General features: G+C 41.9%; 1 protein-coding gene across 2 annotated transcripts in view; it reads left to right on the top strand.

Moving 5' to 3' along the window:
- Positions 1-14774, top strand: part of ADGRF4 (adhesion G protein-coupled receptor F4) — a 28811-nt gene extending 14037 nt beyond the window's left edge. For both annotated transcript variants that reach the window (XM_040249500.1, XM_040249501.1), the window contains exons 4-10: positions 1453-1601; positions 2542-2793; positions 4266-5645; positions 8254-8295; positions 8730-8789; positions 9965-10021; positions 14254-14774. In XM_040249500.1, coding sequence (XP_040105434.1) covers positions 1453-1601; positions 2542-2793; positions 4266-5645; positions 8254-8295; positions 8730-8789; positions 9965-10012 — 1931 coding nt within the window. In that variant the 3' untranslated portion in view covers positions 10013-10021; positions 14254-14774. The remainder of the gene's footprint in view (positions 1-1452; positions 1602-2541; positions 2794-4265; positions 5646-8253; positions 8296-8729; positions 8790-9964; positions 10022-14253) is intronic.
- Positions 14775-15179: the final 405 nt, after the last annotated feature.

Below are 15179 nucleotides of genomic sequence, written 5' to 3'. Positions count from 1 at the left end.
ATCATCTACTTCTTCCTACTGCACTGCTGCTATCTGAAGGCAATTCTTCCTGGGAATACTTCAGCAGCTTCATCAAGTCAATCCACTCTCCTCATGGGCCAAATTAGGCTGCTGCCAGTTTTTTTGAATAAAGTTTTATTGAAACCCAGCCATGCTCACTCATTCACACACTGATTGCTTTTATGCTACTAAGCAGAGCTGAGTATTTGTGACAGAGACCATATGGCCCTCAAAGCTGAAATGTTTACTCTCTGGCTAGCTTTGTTGTATTTAGCAAAAACACAGAATGTCTGGTGAAATTTAAATTTCAGATAAGCCATGAGTAATATTTCATGGGTTATACATAAATGAAAAAATTATCCACTGTTTTACTGAACATTTTTAGTCGGTTCTCTTTATTCGTGGATTCTGTGTTTGCATCTTCTCCAAATCAGCACTCATAGTGCTCTCTGAATTATTAACAGACATGCACAGAATAACAGAAAAATGGTCAGCCAAGGTGCATGTTCTCAGTTGAATGAGGTGGCACTTGACCTTCCTACTATAAACAAATGTTTTCTTGTGGTCTATGTAGTGTCACATGTTTTATGGGTTTGTTTTTAGTTGGTGATTTTGCTGTTTAAAATCGCACCCAAATATAGTTCCAAAGTGATGTATAGTGTGCCTAAGAAGGTTGGGATGTGCCTGATGGGGAAAATATATGTGCTAGATAAGCTTTGTTAATGTGTTGTCACGAGTTATAGTGCCCTTGGCTGTGAGTTCAATGTCAGTGAATCAAAAGCATATATTAAATAAGGTGTCTTTAAATGGAAACACACAAAACAAGCTTATATAGTGATATATTGATCAGTTGGTGAAAATGTTGTGAGCAGAAGCTTATAGGAACCTAACCTTGTATTTCTCCTAGGATCTGGAGATGGTTATGTATTCACTAATTCAGTGTTTGTGGCAGTGATTTTATAGATTGTAACTGCTGCAAATAATGAGAATTGAGTGTATCTGAAAACAAAATCAATATTTAACTGGCATTTAACCTGTATTTTATCTGGCAGCTCTATTTACCTGGTCCTTTACAGAAAAGTTTACTAACTCCTGCTCCATGCATGGTTAATTATCTTTCACAATCTAATCATGTTTCCTGGTAACCCTCATATAAGCACAGAATCCAAGGCCTTTCAGGACTTGACCCTGCCTTTCTCCCCACCCTCATCTCTTGCCACTCTCCCCTCAGACACTCTGAACCAGTCTTTATGAATGACCCTCCTTTCCACATGTTCTTCCCTCTGTCTAAATATCAGCTTCACAGTCTGCCTGGCAGGTCTTAGTGGTTGGTGGCTGAGAACCCGGTTCAATGTCGCCTCCTCTGGGAAGCAATCCCCAAGCCCCAGGAAGGAGTTAGATATCCTCATCAAAGTGTGGAAATGCTAATCAGGCCTCTCTCTCTCTTCTAAGAAAAATGCCATGGACCTTGCAGCGCTTCTAACTGCAGCCAGCCCTGTGCTCAGCACTTTCATGGAGAAATAGGATTTATCTGTAATGGAAACAAGTGGCAGAAATCAACTGAAACATGTACAAGCCTTTCTGTGGAAACACTCTTTATGGTGATGTATTTGCATATTTGCATCTTATTTGCATATTCTACAAGAAACATTTTAAATGTTTTCTGTTCAGCATGACAATAAGTCTCAGATCTGGACTTGAGAAATTCTACAGAGTGGGTTCAAATTTGTTTCTTATCCTTCCTTCTTCACCCAAATTCTCAACCACTTTATTTCTCCCTCTCAAAACCTTTACTCATTAAAAAAAAAAAAAAGATCTGAAATTCATTCAGACAGTGATAAACACTTAGAGATTAAAGTTTTAGCTTTAAAAATGGATTTTCATACCTCTTATGCTAATCAGTTAAGCAACTGAATTTGTCTACAGTTAAATTTATTTTGATATCTTTTTCTCATACTTTCAATCACTTGACCAAAGGAAGACAGAGGTGTGTGTCCCAGAAAGAATAAAAATCCAATGAATAAAACAATTCTCAATTAAAATATTTTATGTTTCCTTCTGCCTCTCCTTCATCCTTGTAGAAGCACATTGATCTCTGCATCTCCTAAAACGTCAAGTGTTTTTAGAATAAGAGCACCAGTGCATTCTCTGTCACTTCAGTTCAGTTCAATTCAGTTCAGTCACTCAGTCATGGCTGACACTTTGCGACCCTAAGGACTGCAGCATGCCAGGCCTCCCTGTCCATCACCAACTCCGGAGTTTACTCAAACTCATGCTCATTGAACGGGTGATGCCATCCAACAGTCTCATCCTTTGTTGTCCTCTTCTCCTCCTGCCTTCAATCTTTCCTAGCATCAGGGTCTTTTCAACTGAGTCAGCTCTTCACATCAGGTGGCTCAAAGTATTGGAGCTTCAGCTTCAGCATCAGTCCTTCCAGTGAATATTCAGGACTGATTTCCTTTAGGATGGGCTGGTTGGATCTCCTTGACATGTTGGGTGCTTAATCATTTTTGAGTGAAATAACCATCTTTTTACAAACAGGACTCAAACAGTGCATCACGCCTCTCTGTGGCAGCACCGTCTATAACTCTGCACATTCTTGACTACCAAACCCCAGAGCCCATCAGGAGTGTAGCTCAAGGAATCCAAAAGAATTGCCCACTGGATTATGCCTGCATAATTAATGCTGTGAAATCATCAGAAGCAACATCCGGAAATATTGCATTTATAGTGGAGTTACTAAAAAACATTTCTACAGATTTGTCTGATAATGTCACCCGAGAGAAAATGAAGGTATTCTTTGTTAATTTCGTTTAAAAATCTGACAATTTTTTGTTTCAAAATCTTGCACTTTAATAGTTTCAAAATAGTTTTCAAGGTAAAAACTACCATAACCAGAATAACAACTCATTTCAGTTTTGGGTATGGATTCATCCTAGTTTATGGACGTTTTCAAGAAATAGTGAAAGTGAAAGTCACTCAGTCGCATCCAACTCTTTGTGACCCCATAGACTATACAGTCCATGGAATTCTCTAGGCCAGAATACTGGAGTGGGTAGCCTTTCCCTTCTCCAGGGGATCTTCTCAACCCACGGATCAAACCCAGGTCTCCCACATTGCAGGCAGATTCTTTACCAGCTGAGCCACAAAAGAAGCCCAAGAATATTGGAGTGGGTAGCCTATCCCTTCTCCAGCAGATCTTCCTGACCCAGGAATCGAACCGAGGTCCCCAGCACTGCAGGTGGATTCTTTATCAACTGAGCTATCAGGGAAACCCCTTTCAAGAAATAAGAACATTTTTAATACAGGTTTTTGTACAGACTGAATATTTGCAAGGAACTGTCACATAATGATCCTGTGAGGAAGACTTTGACTACTGTAAATTTTCCCAAGTTTTATTTTTGTAAAATGTAATTGTACTGAGAAATGTTAGCAGAGGTTCCATTTCTTAAAAGAGAGATCTGTAGTACAGCAGATACAGGAATTCTGGGGTAAATGAAGCCAAGTGGGTCTTATGGCAGGACTTTATAGAGCTTTAAATGTGTTAATAAACTTTGGCACTCTTCACAAGGGTGGGGGGCGAGGATAGGATATGGGGTGCTATACTTGGATTTCCATAGGAATGTTTCCTCCTTAAACAGTCATTAATATCTCATGGAAAACTTGGGTTATACAAATTGAAGTTGGAAATGCTGCCTGGAGCATATAATAAAGCAGGCAACCCTTTTCTATAGTTCATCTCATTTCATTTCATCTTATTGGCTTATTTCATTTTATTTTATCTTATTAGTTTTTTAGTTTATATTTATTGATTTTTTAAAAAATTGGGGTATAGTTGCTTTACAATGCTGTGTTAATTTCTGCTGTACGGCAAAGTGAACCAGCTTCAAGTATATATCCCCTCTGTTTTGGATTTCCTTCCTATTTAGGTCACCACAAAACATTAAGCAGAGTTTCTCGTGCTATACAGCAGGTTATCAATATCATCAGTTATCTATTTTATCCATATTAGTGTATATATGTCAACCCTCAATCTTATTTTGTTTATTTCATTTCTTTTGATCATGTTTTGTTTTTAGCATTTCTAATTTTTTTCCTCTCTCCGAAGTTCTACCAGTATGAGATTCTAATAAACAGTGAATTTGAAGGGAAACATGTCAAATAATATCAAATCATTTGATCTTTAGAAACTTGAGGTTTTAGAAATTGACTTTGTACTGCAGTGTGTGCATCCCCAGTATCGTATCCACTTCTCTCCACCGCAGAGCTACAGCAAAGTGGCCAACCACATCCTCAACCCAGCGGTCATTCCAAACTGGGCTTTCATTCCAGACAAAAATGTCAGCTCCGATTTGTTGCAGTCAGTAAACTGGTTTGCGAGGCAACTCCACATCCGAAATGAACCTGAGCACATTGTGGATGAACTCTTCATTCAGACAAAAGGGTTCCCCATCAACAACAATACCTCAGAGAGAAGTCTCAGTTTCTCCATGAACTTGAACAACACAGTGGAGGCCATCCTAGGAATCATAGAAATTCCCAGGCAAGAGCTGTGGAAGCTGCCCCCAAATGCATCCCAAGCTGTTGGCATAGCTTTTCCCACCTTGGGGGCGGTCCTGAAAGAAGCCCATTTGGAAAATGCCCATCTTCCCAGGCTGGTAAATGGACTGGTTCTTTCAGTGATTTTACCAGAAAAATTGGAGCAAATCTTATTCACCTTTGAGAAGATCAACAAATCACAGAATGCCAGGGCCCAGTGTGTTGGCTGGCACTCCAGGAAAAGGAGGTGGGATGAGAATGTCTGTGAAACAACGCTGGACACCAAGAATAGAGTGAAATGCCGGTGTAACTACACCAACGTGATGATGTCTTTTTCCATCCTCATGTCTCCCATATCTGTGGGCAACAAAGTCCTGGATTACATCACCTGCATTGGGCTCAGTGTCTCCATCCTCAGCTTGATTCTTTGCCTGATGATTGAAGCCACCGTCTGGTCCCGGGTGGTCATGACGGACATATCATATATGCGACATATGTGCATTGTGAATATAGCTGTGTCACTCTTGACTGCCAATGTGTGGTTCATCTTAGGCTCCAACTTTAACAAAAAGACCCAGGACTACAACTGGTGTGTTGCGGTGACATTTTTTAGCCACTTTTTCTACCTCTGTCTGTTTTTCTGGATGCTCTTCAAAGCCCTGCTCATCATCTATGGACTGCTGGTCGTTTTCCGGAGGATGATGAGGTCTTACATGATGGCCATTGGCTTTGCTGTTGGCTATGGGTGCCCGTTAGTCATTGCTGCCACCACTGTGGCTATCACAGTGCCAGGGAAAGGCTATGTGAGGCGTGGTGCCTGTTGGCTTAACTGGGATGACACCAAAGCCCTTCTAGCCTTTGCCATCCCAGCCTTGGTCATTGTGGCTGTCAATCTTGTTGTGGTTTTGATTGTGGCTGTCAACACTCAGAGGCCCTCTATTGGCAGTTCCAAGTCTCAAGATGTGGCCATAATCCTGAGGATCAGCAAAAATGTCACCATCCTCACCCCACTGTTGGGACTGACCTGGGGTTTTGGAATAGCTACGCTCATAGAAGGCACTTCCTTGATATTCCATATAATCTTTGCCCTGCTCAATGCTTTCCAGGTAAGTTCTGGGAGAGAGACTTATTTTATTGATACTATTAGCTACTTTTTTATTATCTTATAATTTGGTATTCTGGCTATACAACAAAATATGGCTATGGTTTAAAAATACAGAACACCACATATTCCTTCCATTTCCTTTCATATCTTAGAGACATTTATCTGTGACATCTCTCTGTCTATTGATTGTCCAGTTGGATTTCGAAGATCAGGCTGATTGGGTAGGCATCTCCTTTGTTTTTTCTAAAGTTTCAATGTGAAAAGACATTGATCTTCACTTATGGAGGACTAGTCTTTGGTTAGGTATGTGTGAGGCTACATTTACATATTATGCCTCAAAACACAATTTTTATCCTTTCTCAAGTAGTCTGGGCAATCTATGAAATAATAGTCATTTTTCACAGCATGCAGAGATGGCCCATGACACTCACTTTGGATGTTAATCAGTCAGGGATTCTCATACTCCTTCCCTGCTATTCTCTGTAAAATAAATGTTATTTGTTATTCACAGATGGATCCCAGCAATGTCACTTTCTCTGGTCCTCAGACTTCTCCTCTGTAAAATAAAGATGGATCTAAAATGATCTCTAATGTCTTTTCTTGCTTAACATGCTTGCTTTGATAAGATTATCCATCTAAAAGTCGTTCCACTTCATCTTGGCTACTAAGCCACTTTTAGGAAACTGTCATTAGACTGTTTTCTGCACCCATGAGTAATAGAAAATTTAGGAAGTTTATATATGTATATATTTAAATATATCTATTTATTTGGCAGCTCTGGGTCTTAGTCACAGCAAGTAGGATCTAGTTCCCAGACCAGGGATCAAACCCAGACCCCTTGCATTAGTGGTGTGGAGTCTTAGCCACTGGGCCACCTGGGAAATCTCAGAAGGTTTATATTTTTAATGTGTTTTAAATCAGGAGCTGGCAAACTGTGGCCTGCTGCCTATGTTTGTAAATAGTTTTACTGAAATACACCTTACACATGGGCTTACATACACACATTTTTATTGAAAAAGTTTTATTGAAATACACCTTACAGACACACATTTTGCCTATGGTGGCTTTTGTGCTACAGTGGCAAAGGTGAGATAGTCGGAACAGAGGCTGTAAAGCCTAAAATATTTATTATCTGCTTCTTTTCAGAAAAATATCTTCAAAAAATTTTGATCAATGCTTTAAATTAAATATAACTGTTTAACAAAGCAACAAAGTATTCCATATCACTATTACTCTATTTCAAAAACTAATGTGAAATAATAAAGCCAACTTTAAAGTAATGCCAGCTCAGTACAATTATATATCTTATTCATAATTTCTTAATAACTAAGGAGAACATTTATTTCATTCTTTCCTCTGTATTGCTTTAAAGAGAAACCTTTTACTTAAAAGTTTTCTTTGGGGATGGGGATCAAAAGCTCTTGGACTCACATAAATCTTCCCTGATCTTGAAGTTATACTTATTACCACTGATCTCATCCTACTTTTACTTTGCAATTTAATTAAACCCCAGGAAATTTTGTTCTGCATTTCTCTTTCAGATCATTTCTCTTTCTATTTTCTTGATGGAAAGACAATTTCTAGACTCCCTTTAGTTACACATGTTCCATTTTTCTAAAACAAGTGTTCTCTGTGACTCACAATTCAGCATTTTCAGTTTTCTGATCAGTGTTTCTTCTCCATGAAACCATCCTTAGAAACCAGGCTTCCCTTCACTCTTGTGGCAGGATTCAGATTTTCCTTGCAAGACTCCTAACTCCCATGACTTAAAAGGATTGACTGGCAATTATTCTGACTTTGTAGATGACCAGATAATTTAAACTCCAAGAGACCTTGGTCTTATGGATTTCTTTAGACTTCTCTCTCTTTTTTTTAATGCAGTAACTTCTTTCACCAGTTTTAGAGACTCTGTTACTGTTAAGTCACTTCAGTCGTGTCCGACTCTGTGCGACCCCATAGATGGCAGCCCACCAGGCTGCCCTGTCACTGGGATTCTCGAGGCAAGAACACTGGAGTGGGTTGCCATTTCCTTCTCCAATGCATGAAAGTGAAAAGTGAAAGTGAAAGTGAAGTCGTGTCCGACTCTTAGCAACCCCAGGGACTACAGCCCACCAGGCTCCTCTGTCCATGGGATTTTCCAGGCAAGAGTACTGGAGTGGGGTGCCTTCTCCATTAGAGACTCTAGCTGCCTGTTTCTTGACATTTCCACTGAAAGTAGACTAGAATACATTTCATTTTCCCATGACACCTTCCCTGATTGTGACGTTGAATGACAAAATTTTATGTGTGTGTTACCGTCATCATGAGTAAGAACAACCACCTTAATACCTGGGAAGAAAGTAAACAGATTTAATAAGTTTGAAAACTATCCTACATTTGAAGCCATTCAAGAAATATCAATCACTCTCATGCACATGCATGAAAGTGGTCCTCTTTTTTTTGAGGTCCTTTCAAAGAAAACATTCATTAGTGCAAGAGAATCAGTAGACACTGAAGTTTCTAATATGTGATAACTATCTTTGAAGGAATCTAGAAGAGTGGTGTTCAAATAACTTCTGGGTTATGGTCTGCAGAACTGTCCCTCATACTTTTGTTGAATTCTGTCACAGGGGTTCTTCATCTTGCTGTTTGGAACCATTATGGACCACAAGGTAACTTGAATTTGTGTCAGTCACTGTAAATGTTTTCCATGTGGTTGAGGGGAGCAGGAGGATGAAGCAGCCTTGATCAGAGAGGATAGTGGAGAAGAGTTGAGTTTGTGGGGTGGTTCAAGGCATCAGCTGTGGGGGGTGCGGGGGGAAAGGAAAGAACTATACTCTCTCTTGTCCTGCTCCTTCTCAAGTCAACTGGAGGTTATATTTGAACATAGCCAGTGAAAAAAATAGAAACCATGACCAGAACTTTAATCTTAATCATAAATCTAGTTATGATTACACTTCAACTTTTTTCCAAGTTTCATTATTTTTCAAGCATGGTACTGAACCATCTGATGCTGCTTCTGCCAGAGTTGCTGGCCTCAAAGTTTCAGGACCCAGGTCTAGACCTTGAGGATGTTGTCATTTCTTCACTCTCATTGCTTCTTTAGATACGAGATGCTTTGAGGATGAGGATGTCTTCACTGAAGGGGCAGTCGAGGGTAGCAGAGGTAAGCCTCTCCTTTTCAGTCTCAATACTGGAAGGTCGGTGTTCTCAGTAGAGTCATACAGAGACAAATACTATAGCTCAATATTGGGGATTTGTTAGCAAACAGAATCGAGAGGGCATACCTTTATTCATTCATTTCTTCAATCAACAAATTTGGAGTATCCTGTTAGAGCTTAGGGTCACTGGAACATACCCCTCAAGAAGAGTTTCCAGGGAATTCCCTGATGGCCCCGTAGTTGGGACTCCATGCTTTCGCACCTAGGGCCTGGATTTGATCCCTGGTTGGGGAACTAAGATCTTGCAAGCCCTGCAGCATGGAGAGAAAAGGAAAAAAGCAAAGTTTCCATACTGGTTGTATTTCAACTAAACACATTTGGACTATTGAGAGAGAGACAATGTGAACGTGTAGACCATAGATTCATAACATGCCAGAGCTGGAAATAAGACATGAGTTAGAAATGAGATACTAGACCACCCTTGTCATTTCATAGGTAAGGAAACCAAGGCCAGAGTGCTTATGAGATTTGACCAGAGCGACCCAGCAATTTGTGAGATTTAGCATTCTTCTTGCCATGGGCTTCTGCAGTGAACCACACTCCCTTTGAACTGCAGTGTCTGTGTATCTGAAGATCTTGAAGATGACTTTTGACCTATTTATCTGTCTCATCAACTACCAACTGAAATTGCCACCATTGTTATATTGATGAGAAAGAAGTCATTTACTCAATCAACACTTTCTCAATAAGAGCTGCTTTTAGAACAAACAAATAAAAAACTCTCTGGAGATATACAGCGTCAGAATTTACAGTCAGCTAGTACTTAGAGTGACTTTTAGTGCCAAAGACCATCAATTCCAAGATAGGCATTTTTTATCCACCTTTGACTATTTCTGAAATTGGAACACATTGGGTAATCAGTGGCATGTCATGACTTAATTGACAAGTTACTTTTTCATGTTCTTCCTCTGCAGACATAAAGTATAATGATGTTGCTTACAATGTGAGATTCAGTGAAATATGACAGTTTAATTCAGGGTAGCTTTGTCAACTCTGGTACTTCATGTTTCCATTGTTACATGTTTATCTTCAGTCAGGCATAGACATAAACGTAAATCTATGTGCATTCCAGTCAATGCCATTCTTCACTGACATCAGTGTTATTTTTCCCCCTATTTAGAATGCATCGTTAAGCCCAACCTATGGATCTAAATTAATGAATCGTTGAGGAGAAGACGTGAGTATTAAAAAATCAAGGAGAAGCTTCGGGAAGGGAACTGGGGATATCTTTCAGAGAACGGAAACGTCTTTACATATACATGAAAATACACACATCTTTAAAACCCAGGTCAGCTCAGTTTACTTGATCAAATCTTAAGAATACATCTTTTTTTTTTTTTTTTTTTCTGTCCTCAGTGAGAGGATGCAGTCATCATCTCCATTCTGATACAGGATATATCTTGCTGTTTCAGTTCAGTTCAGTTCAGTCACTCAGTCGTGTCCGACTCTCTGTGACCCCATGAACTGCAGCACACCAGGCCTCCCTGTCCATCACCAACTGCCGGAGTCCACCCAAACCCATGTCCAGTGAGTCGGTGATGCCATACATCCATCTCATTCTCTGTCGTCCCCTTCTCCTCCTGCCCTCAATCTTTCCCAGCATCAGGGTCTTTTCAAATGAGTCAGCTCTTCGCATCAGGTGGCCAAAATATTGGAGTTTCAGCTTCAACATCAGTCCTTCCAATGAATACCCAGGACTGATCTCCTTTAGGATGGACTGGTTGGATCTCCTTGCAGTCCAAGGGACTCTCCAGAGTCTTCTCCAACGCCACAGTTCAAAAGTATCAATTCTTCGGCACTCAGCTTTCTTTATAGTTCAACTCTCACATCCATGCATGACTACTGGAAAAATCATAGCCTTGGCTAGACAGACCTTTATTGACAAAGTAATGTCTCTGCTTTTTAATATGCTGTCTAGGTTGGTCATAGCTTTCCTTCCAAGGGGTAAGCGTCTTTTAATTTCATGGCTGCAGTCACCCTCTGCAGTGATTACACACACCTTCATTCCATTTTGCCAGTGAGTGTTGACACTCACAGTGGCCCCATTGTTAAGAAGGAAGTCTTAATTGATTGGAATCACAAAGAAACAAGCACATCTCTCCCTAAAGAAGTTGGTGTTCAGAATCATTCCTAAAGGCATGAGGGTGAAGTTGCACAAATCAGCTGCCTACTCACAGCCACCCTCTGAGACTTATTTCTACACAGGTGAAATCAGGGGAAAACAAATATTAGTCAGTGGTGCAGGGGAGGATAAGTCTCACAGTGGCATTGTGCAGCCTGAGAGTTAAGAGCAGAATGTGGGCTGGGTGATCGAACTTGCTGTGCTTTTGCCTTGGAGAGGTGTCCTGGCTTTCTGCATGGATACCGAGGAGTCTCAGGTTTGTTTGTTTTTTTTTTTTTAACACCACCCAGCAGCAGGCACAACCTCTTTTACATTCCTTTCCTTTGTGAATCATGGCCCATCTATTGAGCTATGGGGCAAAGCAAGGGGCTGAAACAACCTCATGGAATGAAAGACTCTGAGTTGGAAGAAACTTTAAGGGCCCTCCTGGATTAGAGATTACACAGACCTGCTGTCATGCTGCCGTGGACACTGGTACATGGTCCCCAGAAGAGGGAAGGGCTCTTTCATATACATTGACGGGCATGTACTGGGTGCTATGAAAATAGGGGAAAACACTGGTGTATTACCCTTAGTTAATCACCTTTGTGTTTGAATTTTAATTTTAGAACTTTAAAGGGGAGGATTCAGTAGAACTTTGAAGAGCTAATGCCCCCAACTTCTGTCCGTTTCCTAGTCCATAGGGATTTTCCCTGGTGGGACACTGCTTTAGAATTTCTTGATTAGTCAGTAAGGAGAGGTAGTTCAGATGACCAAGTAAAGCCGATCTTTCCATTGTTGTTGTAAGTCATTTCTGACTCTTTTGCAACCCCAAGGACTGTAGCCCACCAGGCTCCTCTGTCCATGGGATGTCCCAGGCAAGAATACTGGGATGGGTTGCCATGTCCTTCTCCAGGGGATCTTCCTGGACCAGGGATTGAACTCACGTCTCCTGCATTAGCAGCGGATTCTTTACCACCGAGCCACCAGGGAAGTCCAATCTTTCCATCAAGGTTCTAATTTGATCTGTTTGGGGAAGCTTCTTAGACCAGCAGTCCCCAATCTTTTTGGCACCAGGGGCTGGTTTCGTGGAAGACATTTTTTTCTCTGTACTGGGGGTGGTGATGGTTTCAGGATGACTCAAGAGCTTTACATTTATTGAGTACTTTATTCTATTGTTATTACATCAGCTCCACCTCAGATCATCAGACATTAGATGTCAGAGGTTGAGGACCCCTGTATTAGACTATCTTGGGTGGAGGAGGCTGGGCCACCTGGGGAGACGATCTCTAACCATTCTAGAGAAGATGAAGTCTCCACTTTAGCTAGCTCAGCATATTTGGCCGACTGTATCAATAGCTGGGGACAACCAGAAGAAGACAAGGTCAGGGACTGCACCACTCAGTAGAATCAGAGGTGCTCAATGTTTGGCCAGTATCAGGAGGAAATGGAGGAAGGACGTGGAAACACACCAACAACTTTCCCCAAAGAAATGCTGACCACCTCATTCTTCAGCTTGCAACCTCTATTTCTGAACCTGTGAAGTGGGGATGGATGAAGATTGCATTCTTTGGTGGGTGACCCTGGGCCTATTGAATTCTCCCGGTAATTGCAGTCTTCCTGCTTTTTACATCTGGACCCAGGAAGAATCAGAAGAGCTCAGAAGCAGCAGCTGGCACCAAGCTGGAGGCAAAATAGGCTCAGAGGATAGGATGGGAAGTTCATGACCAGGGATCCTCCCAAGTCTAGAATGGAGGGCTGGCAGCCCTGGGAAGGTCTTTCAGCAGAAGAAAGCAGGTCCCCCGTCAGGGGGATGAGAACAGAATTACAGCTCAAGACACAGGCAACTGGGGAGCACAAGGCTGGATCCTGGTCGAGGCTGGGGTTAATCATAACACAAAGGCAGTTTTTCAGATTTTAAATCAGGACACAAAATCTTAGACTGAAGGAGTCTTGGATCAGAAAAGAGGCCCTCCATTGTTGGAAACACCACATATCCCAGGGACCTCAGGTGGGACTGTTATTAGGAACAAGGTCTGGACACGTGTACGGAGAGGTCCGGGGACTGTGGAAGGACAGCAGCCGTGTGAAAACCGGGCAGTTTTCCCCACATCCTAACTGGGGGACCCCGTCCTGGGAAGCAGGGGAGGAAAGGGAAGGGCATTTTTAACACGCGGCCAACGCTGCACAGCGCCCTCTGCTGTTCATATGGGGGCCTGCCTTTAATAGGAACCCGTGCTGCTGCTGCTGCTGCCAAGTCGCTTCAGTTGTGTCCAACTCTGTGCGACCCATTAGACGGCAGCCCACCAGGCTGCCCCGTCCCTGGGATTCTCCAGGCAAGAACACTGGAGTGGGTTGCCATTGCCTTCTCCAATGCATGAAAGTGAAAAGTGAAAGTGAAGTCACTCAGTCGTGTCCGACTCTTAGCGACCCCGTGGACTGCAGCCCACCAGGCTCCTCTGTCCATGGGATTTTCCAGGCAAGACTACTGGAGTGGGGCGCCATTGCCTTCTCCAAAAGGACCCAGTAGAGCTTGTTATTAACTTAGTGTGATTTCAGAGTCACTAGGATTGCTCCTCCGTTCTTCTGAAATCTCTTCCACGTATTTGTGGTTAAACTTCACTTTAAAAAAACTCTTTATTCTAAGTGAGAAACGGGACGGATAGAACAGATATCCGGAGAGAAGCACCAAGGTTTTCCTAGGAAGTTGCAAATTCAGCGCACTGAGTCATTCTAGAGATCAAGCTTACTTAGCAGAAGGGCGAGAGGTGGCCTTGAAAATTTAGGCATGCAGGAGTGGCGTGGAGAAGGCACAAGGCACAGAAAAATAAAGCTGGGAGTTTAGCCTTCCTACTGTGTGACCTTGAAGAAATTGCTCAATGTTTCTGTGTCTCCATTTCCTCATCTGTAAAATGAAGCTAATAATAATAGTAAATACCTCTCAGGTGTCGGGACTCAATAAGCCAACACATTCAAGATTGGTAGACTAATACCTGGTTCAAATTAAGTTATCGGGTTTGGTAGTTTTTTGTTTAGTTGTTGTATCCACCTCTTTTGCGATCCCATGGAACTTAGCCTTCTAGGCTCCTCTGTCCATGGGATTTCCCAGGCAAGAACACTGGAGAGGGTTGCCATTTCATTGTCCAGGGGAATTTTCCTGACCCAGGGGTCGAACCTGTGTCTCTTGCCTTGGCAGGCAGAGGTTTTTTTTTTTTTTTTTTTTAACCACTGAGCCACCTGGGAGGCAAGTTGTCCGTACACGCCAGCTATTATTCTGACTTAACCAGCATGTCAATCATTTTGCCTAGGTTGCCCCCTGCTTCATGGAAGTCCTGGGTCCTGGCTGGAGAGTTGAACTCCTGCAGGAGGCTGGAAGGCAGGCTGGAATGTAGGGGGACAGTCATGTTTCTTTGGAAGACTTTCTCTTCTTGCCAGAAATGACACCTGAACTCCCAGTAAGAAGGTTTGCCAAGGAAAAATTGAGGAGAGCATTTGGTGACTGGGCTTTAAGGACGTGGATTTATGAGCTCTTTGATCTACCCACGACCTGCAAAAGCCTAGCTTGTTGGTCAGCATTGGCAAGATTAAGACTTAATCCCCTTTCACCCCCAAGGACTTGCTCTGAGGTTCCTTGGCTCAACCTCCCATGTCTCTGCATGGATCCTGGCACTTTGGGAGGTCAGAATCTGGATCCAGGTCTGGGGCAGGTTGGGATAGGCATGGGGGCAGCGGGAATGGGGTGGCAGGAAACATACTTTATTTACTCTGGAGACAGTTAAAGCATGCTAGGTTTCCTAAAGATAGGGAACAACAATAATAATAATAATAAAGAGGACTTTTTTTGGGAGCTGCATTGTGCAACTTGTGGGATCTTAGTTCCCTGACCAGGATTCGAACCTGGGCCCTCAGCAGTGAAACTGTGGAATCCTAACCACAGGACCTCCAGACAATTCTCAAGAGGACTTTTCAATATGCTTGCTATTTTGCTCTGTTTTAGACCTTGAGTAAAATAATTTTGCCCCTGGGAACTTACTTTCTTCATTTGTGAAGCAGAGAAAAAAATTCTTGTGATTATTATTATTTGTGTGTGTGTGTGTCTGTTTAAACCACTGTATATGTGTAAAACGATTTTGGGTGTTATTTTAGAAATAAAAATGAAAATTTTTATTTTCTTTTTTGTCTCTTTATTTAAAACAATTATATTACAAAATAGAACATACAATATCTCCTGCAT

The sequence above is a fragment of the Oryx dammah genome, unplaced genomic scaffold (assembly GCF_014754425.2).
Source record: "Oryx dammah isolate SB20612 unplaced genomic scaffold, SCBI_Odam_1.1 HiC_scaffold_11, whole genome shotgun sequence".
NCBI lineage: Eukaryota > Metazoa > Chordata > Mammalia > Artiodactyla > Bovidae > Oryx > Oryx dammah.
The sequence above is the reverse complement of the archived record's forward strand: the minus strand, read 5'-3'. Positions and strand labels throughout refer to the sequence as shown.